The 18,427-nt window shown below is 43.2% G+C and overlaps 1 protein-coding gene across 6 annotated transcripts in view; it reads right to left on the bottom strand.

Annotated features, from left to right (window-relative positions):
* Positions 1–18,427, bottom strand: part of SEMA5B (semaphorin 5B) — a 265,987-nt gene that overhangs the window by 16,603 nt on the left and 230,957 nt on the right. For 5 of the 6 annotated variants that reach the window (XM_064717685.1, XM_064717686.1, XM_064717683.1 and 2 more), the window contains 8 exons: positions 17,720–17,863; positions 16,114–16,261; positions 14,640–14,865; positions 13,780–13,998; positions 11,758–11,928; positions 10,732–10,881; positions 9,788–9,832; positions 6,474–6,679 (listed from right to left, as the gene is read on the bottom strand). In XM_064717685.1, coding sequence (XP_064573755.1) covers positions 6,474–6,679; positions 9,788–9,832; positions 10,732–10,881; positions 11,758–11,928; positions 13,780–13,998; positions 14,640–14,865; positions 16,114–16,261; positions 17,720–17,863 — 1,309 coding nt within the window. The other variant, XM_064717688.1, reaches the window with a different exon arrangement.

The following is an 18,427-nucleotide window of genomic DNA, read 5'->3' on the forward strand; positions in this document are numbered from 1 at the left end:
GGCTCATGTGAGCATCCATGATGATCTAGCCTGTGAGAAAGCAGAGCATGGACCATATCCCTAACCTGGCTGTAGAGGAGGTGTGCCTGGTTGTAAAGGGGGAGCAGAGAAGGCTGAGTCAATAAACTGAAACACGTGACAGGATACTGTGAAGCATCTACCCACAATGTCAAAACTTCTTAACATGGCTTAAAAACAAAAAGTCATCTCAAAAGCCAGACTCTCTTAAAAATGGTAGGGAAAAGGGAACAGGGAGCAGCAACACCCTGTGAAGCAGCAAGGGTTTGCATGAAAAACAGATGGAGCAGGGACTCAATTCCCATCGGGGGACTGCTGCGAGCAGCTGCTTAGTATCCCAGAGGGAGCAGGAGCAAGGTAACACTCCGATGTGAACTGGCGCTCTCCTCTACTCTTAAATACTTTATCTACGCGAGTGCGCTATCTGTGAGTCACACACAGCACCCGCTGAGCCCCTGCTGCCAGGGGCTGGGGACAGCACCGGGAGAGGCACGGCCCTGCCTGGGCACAATCATCCCAGGACAGCCACACCTCCAGGCATGCTTGACTGCTCAATTTGACTCGAGCCAATGATATAAAGGGAGAAAAGACACTAATAGATTTTGACTGAGACGCACCACTTAATCCTTTTTTCCCCATCAGTAAGCTCTCTTGCCTTCCCTTCATAGTAGGCATTATGCAAATCAAGAGTCCCCTGAAGTGATATTTGCAACTGCAGGATCATACAAGAAAGGGCACAATGCTTCTTTGCCAATCCAACCCCCTGCCCCTACTATTCTATTTCAAATAATACTATACTCATGGTAAGTACTAAAAATATGTACTCTACCATTCAAGCACTTAATGTTCTTAAATGCCACTTTGTTCAAGGGAAATGGCCTTTGTTAAACATGCAATTCACTGGGAACAGAATTTATATTTCAATCTGATTTACTATATCTATACATATATATATGGTTTTTTCCCCCCAGCTGATTACATTAGCTAACACCATGCAGCTAAAGCAAATACTTCAGGGACACTGTTGATAACTTCTTGAGAACACTGGGTATCATCAGCTACTGCTTTATATGTGAACATTACAGCCACTTCCCGGGGCTTGAATGATGCAGTGAAAGGGTCACTGGGAAAAGAAAAAAGCTTATATCACAGTGCTATCAATGTATGTGCTGTGATCACCAAAAATAAATGGGTTGGCCAATTTTAGTTGAAGTAACAACACATCAAATTAACTGCAGGACACTGAAACAAAGTTTTCCATGGAGAAGCAAACATTCTCAAAGACCAAGGCTGACTTTGACAAACATTCCTCTAGGGCACTTGACAACAGTTTAAATAGCTTTAACTTAAACCACTGGCTGCCTCCTCTCTACAAAAAAGGTGTGATTTTCAGAAGCAATGAAAATGACCATCACCACGAGAGAGACATTTAAAATCCATACAGAGATTCACTTTCCTATACCCTAAGCACTACTATTTTTTTCACAGAATAAAATCGCAGACTATTCTGAACTGGAAGGGACCCACAAGGATCATCCTGTCCATCTCTCAAGAGAATGGCCCACACAAAATAACCTTGGCATAATAAGCTCAAATCAACTAACTAATCTTTTTGCTAATTTTTGCAAGGTTGAAAGCCACACCAAGCACGCAGTGTGTTATTCTATTCAGAAGGATTCATCTTCCAAAGACAGAATTGGTTTCTGTGTCTCAGCTCTCCTTGTTAGTATTTTATTGCCATGAATTATTTGGGATTAGTAATGAAGTGTGGATCACAGGGCCCGGAGTCCTTCACAGGGGGTGTCTGCTCTGCATTCTGTCATTTGTTTCCCAACAGCATTGTTCTCACTTCATTAGAAAATATTCATTGCAGCTTCTAACTTATACAGTCCAAGTGATCTACTGATTATTCCCCCCATTTTCTGGTAACTGCATCTATATTTGCTGTATAATTTTAGGCAAGTGCAGGACTCACAGTTCTACTAAAGTTAATGTGTATTGTTCTAATGTCCTAGAAAATCAGATATCAAGCAATACATCAAACACTTAGTTTCCCTCTTTCATTGCCATATCCTGCAATCTCACCTCATCGTTTCCCCACAATAAATTTAATCCTTGACATAAATGACTGTTTTGCTTCAGTATTTGGCCCTAAGTTCCTACAGCAGCAGTGCTGATGCCAGAGAAGATGCAATGCTCAGGTGCTTCCTCAGTTTATTTGAGGCATCAGCACAGAGAGTTTTACTGCATGACTCATGACTAAAGCTGTGTGGAAGGAAGGAAGGACAGAGGGAGGTCTGTCCAGCACAATCACAAAGAAAATCTGCAGAATCATCATCAAAACCATCCTGCAACTTACGTTTCTCACTGATCCCATCTGGCCAGATCCAAAGGCCATTGGATTTTGGATTTGGCCCAATATGCAGACGCCTTTGTCCAAATCCCTTGTAGAATAAAATGTTGGCTCTCTTTATTGGCAGAGGATTTAGCAATAGGAAGAAGTTCAGTCCAAACCCTTTCTCCATGTGTGGCTGTTCCAAGAGATCCTAATTCACAAGGGCTCAATCTTGACCCTACATCCTCCTGCTTCTACTGCAGGATCATCTGGCTTTCCATCAGCACAGCTGTGCTAAGTAACTCACACAAGGCATGGAGCAGCTGAAGCAAGATGTTAAATAGAAGATCTCCTCACTCCTTTGATAGTCAGTTATTATTTAATTGGCGTGGCAGTACTGGGAAGGTTGTAGGTGGTTCTGTAACCCGTCATGCCAAAACGTGAAGAGCAGATAATTTTTATTTCATTATGCTTTTGTTCTGCACAGTCTTCAATATTGTCAGAGTGTTGTTTGAACTTCAACCAATTAATGAAACATGAACTGCTTATTAGGTGACCCAAAAGGTCTCTCCCCTACGATCTGTGAATACCAAATCAAAATCAACGTGTTGCTGGTAAATGCATATGCATGAAATCTTTCAAGGCATCCTGGCTAAAATAGCTAATAATAAACCTCACATCATTCTTGAGAAAGCAGAACAGGAAGGGAAAAGGAGCCAACAAAAATAAAACATGCTTCTGCAAAACACTGCCTATGCAAGTTAGCATCAGCTACATGATCAATAGGTCACCCATTATGTATGGTATTTACATCTGATCTGCATTACTGCACTGCTGTGCTGGAATGGCCAACAAGGCTCGTATCAGCTAGCACTTCCTTCATTAAAATCTGCCTTCATATAAAATTTACCTTGATTTATGAGTTTGCATTCAGTGCTGTACATTTGAATGTAACACTGCCAAACTTTCTACAGTGTTCACCTGCTGGTTGTAGAGCAGAGATATTTCAAGATGAAAACAAACTAAAGATGGTTGCAGAAGGCTTGTTATTATCAAAGAATGGAAAATAATAAACTTGTGCATATGGCCAGCCTTCTGCTACCATAATGTCACTATGTATTATCATTTTTTGTTACTGAAAAGTAGTCTACACACCCTCTATTTCCTTAATCCTGAATTTATTAACTCTTTCACACAGATACACACACATACAATTATTCTTTTGCTTTCATTAAAAAATGTTGAGGGTGGTTTCCTTTGTATCTGCTGAAGAGAAACTTATTTGGGTTTAGAATCTGGAACCTCAGGTCCTTCCACTTTCTTTCAAATGTACACATTTCAAATTCAGATAAGCCTACATCCAAGCTCAGTCCAGCCCTCCTTATCAGGAAGGTGAATTTTAGCTTCTCCATCATTTTAATGTTAATTCTGTGGCATCACAATAAAACTACACATGCTCCTTGAAGGCATGAAAAATCTCCCTCCTAACCCTTAAAAAAATCTGTCAGTTATTCCTAAATATAAACCTGGCTAATAACAAGTTCCATAAGTAATTACACAGCACAGAGCACACAGAGCCTTTCCTTTTACTTCATTAATGCTACATGCTTCAAGGGAACACTGAGGAGTGGCAGATTTGTAGTATGAAATGAAAAATTTTCAGCCAAGAGCTTAGGAAAGGAGGGGCAATAGAGAAGGTGAGCAGAAGGAAATACTCAACAGGAATGGAGAAAAAGAGGCTTCACTTGACAAATAGATTTTACCCTTTCTGTAAATTTCTTTGCCTCATTCACCACTCTGAAGTGTATGACTTTGAGTTCTTCTCAGCAAGTAGCCCCTTGCTCCTAAACATTTAGCTTTGGTCTGTCCAATGACTGCAGATTTATGCACTTGAACTCTTTCACTTCCTAACATTTTGTAAATAAGCCCCATCTGGTCTATCTCTCCTTGTGTCCAAGTCCCTTCTCCCCGAATGTAAGTCATACAGTCTCAGTTAGCTAATGCCTCCCTTTAAATAAACCAGACTTTTCAAACCTTGATCTAATGCCTAAGCTCTTTATATCCCTCGAAAGAAGACTCTAACAGCTGCTCACTGTTACTATACACTAGATCAAGTATTCAGAGATGGATCTATCAAAGAGGTCAACTCCCTCCTGACACCACATTAACTAATCTGCTGCTATTTTAAACTTTGCTTAGCTTTGTTATTACTTCTACTTCACTGCACCACTTGACATAGACATAGTGCATTTCATAACCCATTTACCCAATTGATCAAGATCGTTCTGTGAACAACCTCATCCTTCTAAATTTTAACCATTCGGCCTATTTTAGCATCATCTGATAACACATGGTAGCACAGTATAAATCATGAAGAAAATGTTAACATAAATCCAGCCCTCTAACTACCTGCTTTTGGCCACAAAACCAGATTTGTGTCTTTTCTTTATTGTCTGCTATATAAGAAACAAGGGAATACTCTTGCTCATTTTTTAATTTCTGCAAGTCTTTTTAATCTGGGTCTTCCTATTGACTTTGCCACAGCAGCTCCCATAACTGAAAGGATTACTTGGAAGTTTGATGCTTCCAGGATCAAGTCCCTGTTCTTTACCTGTCTTAATAATTTATTACTGAACCTGTATATGCAGAGTGTGTAGAATAATGCATCCCGTGAAACTTTGTTAAAAGTCTCTGAAAATCCCGATATGTCTGCTGCTTCCCTCCTATCTAGATCAATATTTATTTAATTTAAAAAAGGAATCCAATTTGCTTGACATGATTTACTTTCCACAAATCTATGCTGACTTGCATTATGATGCTGGACTCTTATTAAACTGTATGCAACTGTAGCCTTAAGCTTGCTAGCAAATGTGTTTTTGAGACTGCATTTATAGGCAGCAGTATCCTCTGAGAGGCTGCAATGCCCAACAAGGATTTCACCACATTCTTATTACCACACTGGTCAGCTATTTTCCAGCTCAAACTGTTTTCCTTTAAAGCAGCAAAACAACACTGACTCTTCTCAAATTATTTGATGCAAGCTCTTATTTCTGATATGCATTCACACTGCGAATCATAGCCATGCATCAGGAGCTGTACTATGCCCAGCATTAAAATTCCTACTTAGAAAGAGTCCTCAACACCCAGGGAGTTTAGACTGTGGCAACAGTCCCACCACTGATCTTATTGTTGGGTCTCAGTGAGAAGCCAGGCCAGAGCAGCAGAGGCAGCCAATCAAAATGTCAGCAGCACGTAGCTGTACGAAGGAACAAGCAGCTGCAGGGCTTCCTTCTGGCTTGTGTTCCTGTCCCAAATCATGCTCCACACTGTTCAAGTGACCCTAGGCAGGCCGTTCCTCCTGTGGTGACATGAAGCCCCTCTACCCTTGCCACTGCTCACTGCTCTGATCCCACGCTTCACCAGGAGGCTGATGCTCAAATGCAGTCTCAGGGTATTGTCTGCAGCACCCTGGGTCCTATCTGCTCTGATAATGGGCCATGCTCACTTTAGCAAGCCAACATGCCAACAACACATGCCACTTCAGCACTCATCTCCTACGGGCTTCAGCTCCCCACTCTGCTACTGTCACTGAATTCTGCACAGCTGCCTGGGGTAAGTTTCTGTCCAGTACTGATAGAGGGGGGCAAAACCCTCTCTGCTTTCTCATTCACTCCAATTTGGCAGTCACCAAAGAATTTCCAAAATCTCATCCTACCAATGCACATTTTCCCAGCTATTTGTGCAATGAAGTTTCCATTTTTATTCTTCCTCCCCTCCATTTCCTCTTACCATGCACTAACAATGCACTGAACTGAGCTCTTACTGATTTTTTTGAGGACAATTTGTATACATTCAATAGTCAGAATGGGCTGGAGTATCTTGGTATGTACTTGCCAGACTGGCATTCATCAGGACTGTGAAACAGAACAAAATCCCACTGCAGTAATGAGGCTTTTTAACCCCTTTGTGACAGCACAGCTAAATGCCCTTTCAACCCCATGTATAATGCCATCAGCTGGGCACAGAAACACAGACCTACCCAGTTCCAAACATGACATGAATACAGAATTTATTTAGGCAGTATCAAGCTGTTTGTGGTATTTCTCCTCAAGTACCCTACCTTGAACTCCATAGGGGTGTACTTCTCATTCTTGGGGGTTGTGTTGCCCTTGTAATGGAGATGGTTGGGAGTGGTTGGGTGGATAACAGTGGACTCCTGGGACTGCCTCTGGCAGCGCTGGCAATACACGTAAATCACAAACGTTAACAGGCTGGAGCCGAAGAAACAGGAGACCCCAGTGGCAATCAGATGGATGAGACTAAAACCTGCAAGGGAAATGACAAGAGATGCTATTTTTAAAGAACAGCCCTTTTCCCTCCCCTGACAAGACCACAGGTGCAAATCAGAGCAGTGACATCTCGGGATCAACATTAATAAGCTGTTGAAGCCAGACTCTTACATTCTAACATAAACTGACATAATCTCCCTGCAAATCGGTCTCCCCACTGCAGCTCTGCCTTGTGCAGTTTAACAGGTTCATGCATTGTTTTCTCAAAGCTCCCTCCCTGTCTCTCCTCTCTCCCCTCTATTGATATTGAAACTAAACATTATGTTAAGCTGACAGCTAAAGAAATGAGCCATACAAACAATGCACATTAATGGATTCCAAAGCATGTGCGTGTCATGGAAATAAGGGGATAAAAATGCTCAGTGTTTCTCTGAAGGGGAAGGAAGGGAGGGAAAAGCACTTTTTGTCGGCTGCCCAAAATGCCTATGAGACTGTGTGTGGGGTGGGGGAGATACACATTCCTCCCCCTTGTAATCCAAGTGTGCTCAGCATTCTTGCTTATTCATGGGATGGCATAGCCTTGGTTTGTCTGCACTACCTCTGAGGTGTATTTGTAGGGCTAACAGTGAAATAGGGGTCCTCCGGAGAACAGGAAAGATAAAGTGGACAAAGGAAAGGGGAACAGTGCTTGAAAAACGCTTCTTTGTTGGCTTTCTCAGCAAATTGCAGAGATAGGAAATCAGTTGCAGGCAGGTGTGGGCTATAAAAGCCTCCTGCAGAGATCTCTCCATGTGGGATTGCACCAGCACCCTTCAAGGCCAGCACTGAGCTCTGGAAGGAGCAGTAGCTGAGCAGCCCACACACTGGCAAGCACCTAACTCACAGCTCTGACTGGTGGGGGAAGGCAAGGGCAAACAGCACTCTCGTTCCTCCCTCACCTCACTGAGTCGCACACCCCACAGTAAAACACACCACCACCAGATCTCCTCTGACAACAGAACCAACAGTAGAGACCATTAGAGCCACCAAGTTATCAAAGCAACCAGGGGCATTATGGGATGGCAAAACTTTATGACCCTGTTGTATCTTGCTGTGTGCAGGGGGGACTAAACAGAAAGGAATCAGCTATTTGATTCCAAATGCTTTTCCTCTGCCTTTGCTCTGCCATATTTCAAAGAGGAATGACAGAGGCCCTAGAGCCCGAGGGGACCCCCTGACTGCTGGCCCCAGGGTCAGTCACATCGCCTCAGTGGCGACTGCAGCGGTAAATTTCCCTTAACACTTAAAAAGCCAATTCATTTGGACACACTGCTGTGTTGACTTGACTGTGTGCAGAGAAATGGGGCTGCTCAGAGAGTGGCTTTAAATGAGGCTCATTCTTAGTCTGATCACGGTGTGCAGTTTTTTTGGTGCCATCTTACATTTTAAGTGATATTCTTTTTAGATAGCAGATTCTGCCCATTAGTCAATGGCTCTCGTCTAATCTCTAGTTAAAAAATATCCTTCTGATTTTAAAAAGAACAAAACCAGTAGAGTTCTACAGCAAAGTAATGCACTTCAATCATAATTACAGTAGGGACCATTCAGAATTTATTAGACTGATGAGCTAGATTTATTTTTCAAACCACATTATAAAATTCCATTGCAAGATTACCATTTTCTATTGTTTTGGATGATGGTCCCAAAAAACCCAGCAGAAATACTATAATTTCCTACTAAATGTCACTAGACTTTTTAAAACATAAATTTCCTTTCTAAAAACCTCTGCCTGTTTTGCATCACTCATGAGACCTAAAACATAGAATATGCAACTGTGTTCAGTAAAGCCACATGACATGCAGCCACATTCTCCTCCTGCCCAGATTTGCTTATATTGCAGTGAATGTTTCATTTCACTGCCACATTTGCAAGTCACAACATAAAGCTCTCTCCTATTTCACTCTCACCTTTGAAACACCCATCTGATTTTTCAAATGAGTTTTGGCTGTATCGTAGGGGGGGAAAAAAACATATTATTTTGTTTGCAGCATGTGAGTCCCCAGGGGAAAGCTTTCTGGTTCATCACTTTGAAAATATAGATTTTCTGAGATGCATCAACAGAATTTCTATTGATTGGCTTCTTTGCCAAATATTGTAGAACACTACATTAATAAATAATATTAGCTATGGAAAAATGTAGATAGCAACAGCAAATACAGTGGTGGTGGAAAAAGAAGGAAATGTGGCTACAGTGCGTAACAGTAGAGTGCAAGCTACAGCAAGGGGTCCTGGAATCAAAGCAGAACCATTGCACTCTCTGAGGGAGAAGGAGTGATGCAGGAAGCCAAATGTTACATTGCAGGAGCTGAAATCTTAATTGCATTGATTGCCCTCAGTTGCAAACTGAGAATCCACATTTCCATGCCACAGGTGGCATGCCTGTTTTTGCCATGATCTCTGCAGGGAGAAGAGATTTTGGCAGCCCGAAGATCATCTGGATTTCAGGAAAGCAGGGATGTGACGCAAGCAGGAATTGGCATGGCCATTAGTGTGAAACTAGCATTTTAAAACATTAAAGGAACTGCCATTTTCTTCAGTCTGCATTTTTATCATAGGGGCTCCCAGGGCAGTGGAAAAGCGACACTAATGGCTGGACCTTTCCATGTTACATGCAGAAAGGAGACACAGTTTCTGTGAGAGGTGAGAACTTGAATGAAAGGAAGTGCTTGGAGGACAAGTATAAACCTCTAATCTCATCCTATATCAGCAAAGGATCTGTTTAAGAGACCCTGTTCACTGAGATCTTTATAGGTTATTTAAAAACACCTGCCTCCAAACAGCTGGAGGCTTACAGTGGTGAATGGGGAATAACCCTTTCTTCCACCTGAACCATTTACCCTGGAGGTAGAGAGACACAAGGAATTGCTCTCTAGTAATTAATGACCCTCAGTGGCCAACCCAAACTTCCAAATAAATATAAGTCTTGGACCTGACAAGTGGACATGAGATACATTCCTCCAGTCTGACTCAGACAGCAAGACTCCAGCGGAATTAAAGCTATCAGTGGGATATGAGCTGTATAGATTAATGGTTTGGTTGATACTGCACAGGGAGAAAAGAAGTCAGGTTAAGATAAAAACAAGATATATAGTTAGTGGCAACCTACCTCCACAGTTCGTGCTCTCATCGATGCTGGAGGCTGGCAGGATCACTAAACAAAGGAAAGAAGATTGGAGAAAGTTATCATTTTGCCATCCCTTTATTTCTTCAAGTAATTAAACCCTTTGTGTTTCAGACACAAGAAGGTGCTCATATGCTCTGCAGCAAGCTGAGAGTCTCTCTAAATTGAATTATAGGCTCATGGTTTGAAACACATGCAACGAAACCTCTCCAAAGATCTTATAATTCCAGTTCTGTTACCTGATCACTCTTTAGCTTCTTCAATTTAGGGAAAAGATGTTAGCTGAAAAAACCATGGAAAAGAATACCATTGCCTAGAGATGTCAGATTTTTAAGTCAGTGCAATGTAATCCAAAAAAAAAGAACATGTGGAAAACCATTATTCAGTTTAGACCCATATCAGATATTTGCCTGAGAGATTCAATTTCCAGAAGGCACTGGGTGGAATATGCTGATGACCATCTGTCCATCAATAGTGTTGCTCTGTTAGACCCTGGATTAATCTCCCACCTTCATACCCCAATTTTCTGCATCTGCCTCACCTTAATTCTTATCTCTTTTGGGATGCTTTTTGGGTACCTGAAATCAACGACCTTCTGTTGCCCGTATGCATACTGAGAACAGAGACAATTTTTATAACCCAGCCTAAGACAAACCATACAAGTTTAAAAGCTTCAATTCAGGTGAAGCAACACTAGTTATTCGTTATGGATCAAGGTAATTCTGTTTAAAAGAAATGCTAAGCTGCTTAAGGGAAAGCCATTTATCCCATGCCTGCCACAAGGGAATTTATAACGTTTATCTATTTCCTTGTTTTTCTAGAAACATCCAATTTTTAATAGAGAAAATCTCAGCCTAGTTTGACAGTCCAGGCACGAACTGCTCTCCTGAACTGGCCCACCCTGTCTTCCTGGATGACCCGGTACATACCAGGAATTTCATTGTAGAGGCACTCCTGGTACTGAGTGCTGTTTCCGACGCACTGGGAGGAGTCCGGGCTGTGCACCTCGCAGTAGCGGCTGCGGTACTGGATGCCCTCTTCATTGCACAGGCTCCACTCTGACCACTCCGACCAGCCACCTGAAATCCAGGGGCAGGAAAACACACACACAGCGTCACCAAGAAGGAAAAGGGTGCTTTGTAGATATCAGACTTCTTCCATGCTGAAGGATCCCAGATCCTGGCCTGGCCTCTCTCACACATGTTTTCCACAGATCCTTAGTGGATTTAATTTTCTCAGTGCAAGCATTGCACTCTACTTGTCAGGTTGTAGTTCTCTTAATGTGGACTAAATTGACCCTTGGTGGAGCACTGCACAGAACAAAGTTGTCTTAAAACCTCCTACATCAGCTCTCTGGTCAAAGACATACAAGGAGCAGGGTGGGGCAACGTTGCACCAAGACCTCCAAGCTTTGATGTGGCCTCCCAAAGACACCTCAAGCGGCCAGCACGAATTAGAGCATTCACAGAGTTTTGCTGAGGTTCCTAAGGACAGGATTGAGCCTGCACTGGATCAGAAATACACAAATCTAAACCCTGTCCTCTGAGTTGTAGCACATGCTGATCTGTTGTCTGTGAAACAAAAAGGAAGGACTGTCCTTCAGCAACTGTACAGATTGCTGCCTCATGACTCCTTTTGTTTGTTGGGTCAACTTCCACATTGAAGAACCATGTTCCTGCTTTTTCCATTACTTGAAAGAGATTAACCATTAGCAAAATTTTGCTTGACCAGCACCAGAATGCCAGAGCAATGGCCAGTGAACACACAAAGAGGAAGGAGTTCCACTGCAGTTGATACTGGGATGTCTCTTTATCCCCTGGCTCAACAGACATTGAATAAATGACCAAAAAACTTGTAACTGGTGGTGTTTCTAATCTGTTTTTTAAACATTTTGCAGCTGTGCCTTGCTCCCACCAGCCTGGAAGCCAGCTGGAGCGGGGATGAGGGGCGGCTACCTTGGCAGGGGTGCGTGTTGCAGAGGGCCTCCTCGGTGTGCAGCCCGATGCAGATGTCCTCCCCGCTGGACGGAGCTGGGTTGGTGCAGGTCCGCGTGCGCTGGTAGTGCCCACCCCCACAGGTGGCTGAGCAGTGAGACCAGGGAGTCCAGCAAGACCACGAGCCTTTCACTGAAGGACATTGAAAAGCAGACAGGTAGAGGCCATTGGTTACTCCTATCACTGTGACAAAGCTGGAGATCCCCAGTGTCTCACCTTGCACATCCTGCCCACACTAGCTAGCAGTTTCCTGCACCCCAGGACATTTGGGCCTGACAACAAGAACTTCACGTCAAGAGAGGGTACAAGTCCACTTCACTCTGTGGATGCAGAATGAAATCAATGCAGAAAAAGACTCTGCATCATAAAGAAACTACTCTTTGTTGTAGTCATTAATATTCACTGAAATATTCTACTCCAGTCTATTCCTTTCCTTTTTATAAAACAGCATTGCTGCTACTATTATTATTATTATTATTACTACTACTACTACTACTACTGTTACTATTACTATATGCTATTACTATTACTATTTCTATTACAAGGACTACTATGTTGTCTCCTGAAACTTCATAGCAACAGCAGATTTACTTGGGAAAAAAGCACTGTAGCACCAAAGTGCAGCTTATATGGCACCTTTCTGTGGGAGGCCCAAGTCCTCTAGTTGCAGCCTTCAGGAAACAGCAACTCAGAAGCATTGAACTAGGTGACCTTTAAAAGGTCCCTTCCAACCCAAACCACTCTATGATCTAAGCATAACCCCAGGAGAGTTTAATAATAAAACTAGGGAGGAACTTAAGATCCCTGAATCCCCCAGCCCCCACCCACTAAACTGCCTGGTTTGCAGATCCACATGCCATTAATTCAGAAGATAATAACCTGATGACTTAGAGCAAAATAAACCCAGGATTTGTGTATACACATTGAGTGAGGCAGGGAAGGAGGGAGACACAGAGAAATAGTAATCATGCACTCAGAACAGATTGAAAAACATCAGAGTGTCTGAGGGGAGAAAACAGCACAGAAAAGGGGCACAGACATTAGTGAAAAAGCCACTGAGAGCTTCCAAAATAGTACTAATAGCTGCCTTTATAGTGCTAGAGTTATTTCCTTTTTATAGGCCATAGAGTGCAATATTTGGCACTCCTGTTATACTCTTGCTGCACATTCTGATCATATCTGCATTTGAATTTTATCTTTGTATTGAATTTTAGAATCATAATAGTACGACTATAATAGAGCATTTTCAAGTGTAGGCCACAAACTACATTGCCAGAGGTAGATAATTGCTGGAACTGCAAAGAGGCAAGGTAATTTGTGTAAGATCACTTAAATTTACTTTAGACAGTTATTACAGAGCAAGGGGAAGGATAAGTGAGAGAGAATACAGTAGTCAGTGGTCTATTACTACTATTCTGGACCAGGAGTGCAACATAAACATGAGGACAAACTCGAAAACCAGGAAACCAGGCAAGAATACTCCCTGCTGGCTGTGCAGGAAATGGTAACTGATGTCAAGAGTAGATGCCCATCGCAAGAACAATACGTAAGCAGGAGAGGGGGAAGAAATAAGTGTTCACAAGAAGAACCACCACATCAAGCATCTCTATACAGTATTAAGCCACATTTATTAAGTCTGCCTTCTCATCATGGAGCAGATGCACCATGATGCCCTCCACTGGATGGAGCATCAAATCTTCCTGAAGCAAAGGATTGCTAAAAGCCACCATACTACTTCCTCTAGAGGATGTGGCTGTGTTACCCTCTGAGCTGAGGTGAAATCTAAGTCAGCACTAAAGATAATATATGCTGGTCATTACAATAACTTTAAAAAACATAAGGAAAAATCCCCCAAATTAAAAAAAAAATAAAAAAAGAAGAAGGCAGCTTAGAAATACTGATTTTGTGGTTGTTGTTGTTGCTCTACCACTAAGATTTAGGAAAACACCTCTGAATTTCATGCAGGAAGATGATCATGGTTACCTGGGCAGGGGTGAGGATTGCAGTCTTGGTACTCCATCGCTGACCCCACACAGGGCAAGCCACCATTTTTAGGTTCAGGGTTTGTGCATGTTCTCTTCCTGATTCTAAAGCCCAGCTCACAATCCCTGGAGCAGGAAGACCAGGCCCCCCAAAAGGACCAGCCCCCATTGATAATCCGTGCAGAGGTCTTACCAGTCTTGAGGAGGTCATCAACAAGAGCTTCAAGGAAAACAAACAAGACACCAAGATCCGAAATTAGTAATTTGCTGAGCTTTTAAAAAGGGGTTCAGCTTATGAATAAAATCAGGATCTATGTGCCCTGCAGAATAGTTTCTGTTGAAATCCCTTGGCAAGAGGGTTTTTTTTTTTTCCCAGAGCTACAGCTAAACTAGATAGAAAAAGAAATTTGTAGGCATACAAACGGAATCTGCTTGTAACCTTGATAAATCAGCTCCCTGGGCAGCAAATTGTGGCAGTCCAGGCTGTGCCCTCAAGATGCTGCCTTGCATCACAGCAGCCCTGCAGGGAACAACCTGAGAAACAGCGTGCAAGGGGAGAAAGAAAAGACACACTATCCTGAGAACAGCTCTTCTCTTCTTTACACCCTTATTACTCGCCTGTTGTCTTTGGGGCAGCCTAGCAGGAGCAAGAACAAATCTACACACTGCCATAAGCACAGATCTCACATCTGTATATGGGTGTCACGGGGCACTCCCCATCCCTGCCCCTCTGCAGTGACACCAGTCGTACATGTTGACACTACTGCAGCCACAGTCAGGGGCTTGTTGTTCTGAGAGCGTCCCCCTTGCACTGCCCCCCCTAGGCCTGCCCCGGGGTCCCCGTGAGCTGGCAGGACGTACAGTCAGTGTCACACACTGCAGAGCCATCGTTGGGGCAGAAGCGACTCTCGGTTTTCTTCCTCCCGAACTGCAGCTCGTGGGGGTCGGACAGCTGGGCCCGGCACGTGTAGCGGAAGCGCTGCTCCTGGCGGGCCCCGTTCTGGGTGATGTTGACAGGCATCCACGGGGTCCAGGGGGTGTTCCTGCGCACCTCTGGGCAGCTCTCCGGGTTGCAGGTCTTGTATTCCTGCCAAGAAGGAAAACCGCTCCCTCCTTACTTACTAAACAGCAGCAGCCTAACTGGCAGAGGCTTATTTACACTTCAGAAAATAACGGGGGTACTCTCTGGATCTCAAACTGTCCTCATCCACCTTATCTGACCTCACAGGAACAAAATGTGGTGATTATGGAGGCAGTGTGCTACATAGGTGGACCTCAAGGGTAAACTGTGCTTGCTATTTTTATGTCTCCCTCAGGTTTGTGTTTCTTTGCTGACTCAAAGTCCTGTGGGGCTTTGGCAGCCTGGTTCATTATCGGCAGGAGAATAATTCAGGCAAGAGATAATAATAACAGCAAACAAGTTTTCTGCTCTGACCCTGAGATGCTCTTCTCAGGTCAGCCTAGAAAAGCCTCAAGAGGACAAGATGTCAGTAAGGTCTATTCCTTGAAAGTTTATAATTTTATTTTTAATAGTAGGGTTTAGAGTAGATCTTTTTACAGCTATTTTTGTTTGGTTGGCTTTTCAAACTCTCTAGTGAAGGTTATGAACCATTTGCCATCCTTGGTCTAGAGCAGCCATTGAGCACACACAGCATTCTGGCTGGCTGGGAATAGGGGATTCAAGGGTTTTACAATTCTCATCACTAATGGGAGGAATTCCAGTGACAAACATTTGTGTTCTTGATTTAAATTAACTAAATGAACAACTCTCTTCTGGCAGAGGGGAAGAAATGTAATGCTTCAGGGCTTCATGATTCTACTGTAAATGCCAAATATCTTGGTAAGAAATGGGAGGTTCCAGATCAAACCTGCTTACACTGAAATGAAGCCCCACACAACCAATTAAAATGGCTGCATGAAACAGCTGCTGGAACAGCAATGGGAAAGTAAAGAGAACAAATGGGGTGTTGGACCTGTTGTTTACTCAAGTGTGATAGTGCAACTCATTTTTGGTGTGTGTGTGGCCTCCTTAACTCAACAGGATCATCCTTAGGAGTGGGACAGAAGAAAAGAGCATGTCTAGAGCTTTCAGGTAAAGGATTTGATATCAGCCTACAGAGGCCTAAGGAAGAACTCAGTATACAAGTCTGTCCCCAAATCTGCCACCCCTCTTGTTTCCAAGTTCATTTCAGCATCCTCTGCAGCAAAAATTGAAGACAGCATTTTCTTCTTGCTTGAGAAATAAAACCACAATGGAGAGAGAAGCTAAATACCCCATTCCTCAATGCTACTGTCAATAAGTGCCCCTCATGCAATGTCAGTAAATAATACATACCACAGCACAGCCTGGACATGTGTTTCCGTTTTCACAGGACCTCTGCCTTGAATGAATCCCTCCACCACAATTCACGCTACATTTATTCCAGGGTCCCCAGGAAGACCAAAAAATCGGTAATGGACATGGATTGTTCTCATTACAGAATCTGAAAGAAGAAAGTGCATTGCTTAAAAAACTCCATGTCAGCACATCCAAGGGAGGAAACGGTGTGGGACGCAAGACTGCACACTGCATTTGGGCACAACTGATGCATGCACAGAGCCAGCAGGGGCTGACACAACATCAGATTAGCAATATTCCTGTCCATGGAGAGGAATGTAGCCTTTGTACCAAATGGGAGTGGTTAATCAGGCTGAGCTCGTTGGAGTAAATGGTTGAGATCAGGTTTTCTGAAATGCGCTGTCTCAAAACTTTTCCACAAACACTGAGTCTACAAAAGAGCTCATAAACTGATGCCCAAGTGTCACAAAGAGAGAGTGGATAGCAAATATTGTACATGGGATGACTGGTGGGAGGACAACTCAACAGTGATCTGTCACTAATAGCAGGTACTAAACACCTCACAATCTTTTTTTTACAGAATCTGGCTTTTACTGCTGCCTCAGCCCTAACAAGCTAGAGTTTGCAACTGGACCCTATAGGCATCTAAAGGCAGGCCCTATTGAATGCTATTTCATGTTCTGTGTCAAAAGTAACTGTGATTTTGTTCATCTTTTTAATCAATATTGTTCTCAAATTGAATCAGATAGAACTGCAACTGACTCAGAGGTAGTCTTTAAACCCAAAAAAGACTGTTGTGAATGGACACAAATCAAACCAAACATTAAAATGTCTTGAAACATGGAAGTTAAATGAATTGCTCTTTTTATTCTGAGAAATGCAGAGACATATGTCTTAGTGACCACCCAAGGGACAAGCAACAGCCTATTGCCAAGTACAGGTGACCTTTAATGAAATGTCAGGCCTGGAAGGAAGTTGGGATGCCTTGAAGCATGTATTTCATGAGGGGCCAAGCTTGAAGAAGGGTTATAGTGCAGATGGCTCTGTAGGTTCAGAAAGTACTAAACTTTTAGTAATTTTGTGTGAAATTTTCATAGTTTAGAGGGGAAAAAGGATGTTTTTTTGATACCATACCCTGCAAAAACTCAAGCCTGAATCTGTGAGTTAAGCTGTATTTTGCCTTGAACTGCTTTTGGAGCATCAGCACAAGTAATAGAGACTTGGAAATGGTGCAACTGGCAGTGAGTTGCACATACTCAGCTGCCACTCCAGGGATGGATCAGAATGGAGTAACTGTGTCCATAAACTGTACAGTGCCAACAGCAGGCACAGCTTCTGCCTTCGGGGAGGAGGTGAGCCCTCTGTGTGGGACAGGAATACCTGCAGAGGGCTGAAGGGTCCTGCTTGGCAGTGACGGCAGCTCTGAAGTGTCTGATGTTCACAGGCTCACTGAAAGAGGGTGTCTATGCACGTATGCAGCCGCATCCCTGCCACGCTCCAGGACTGCTCCCGCTCTGCACTTTGAGCCCAACAGCCTCAATCTGCCTTCCCAGCACCACTACAGCCACAGGAATGAACACACAGCATCATGGCCAGCCCTTACCTTTCCTCCCTGCTCTGTCCAACGCAGACCCTGCCCCCGTACCGTGGAGCAGGATTGCTGCAGGAGCGCTGCCGGACCTGGAAGCCGATCCCACAGGAGGTGCTGCATGGGGCCCAGGAAGACCACGGTGTCCAAGCGCCATTTCTAGCAAAAAGGGTGAGAGAGAACACACTATGGGAAAAATGTTGAACTTATGGGAGAATAGATCATTCATTTCAACCAGTCTTTGTATTGGGGGAGTTTTTTAAAAGGGATTTTCAAAAGTGCCTAGCAGTGGCCTAACTTTCCTCCCTTTGAAGTCTCTAACAATTGGAAAGGAAGACAACTAAGCCAATGCTGAATGATTTTGAAAATATCTCCTAGAATTTACTGGGCAATAGTGTGATTAGTATAATTTTCACTGACTATTCCCCATCATCTTCCCCATGTATCATAACCCTGCTCTTCTGACCCACTGGCTTATCCCAAAGTTGTATGTTCCAAACTCTTCTGGTTTTGAGGATACGAATGCCAGTTGTGCTGAAGGATATAAAAAACCTACCCTCTGCTAATTCAGTAGGTACTGATGCTTTAAATCTTTTACAGCAACACCACTGCCAGCTCCCATGTTTTTATCACAAACCTCATAATATCTTGTGTTTTCCTAAAGCCTTCAGCATTGAATCCTATTAAGTGGAAATCTGAAATTTCATTAAAAATAACAATAAT

This window comes from Zonotrichia leucophrys, chromosome 7, assembly GCF_028769735.1.
Source record: "Zonotrichia leucophrys gambelii isolate GWCS_2022_RI chromosome 7, RI_Zleu_2.0, whole genome shotgun sequence".
Classification (NCBI taxonomy): Eukaryota; Metazoa; Chordata; class Aves; order Passeriformes; family Passerellidae; genus Zonotrichia; species Zonotrichia leucophrys.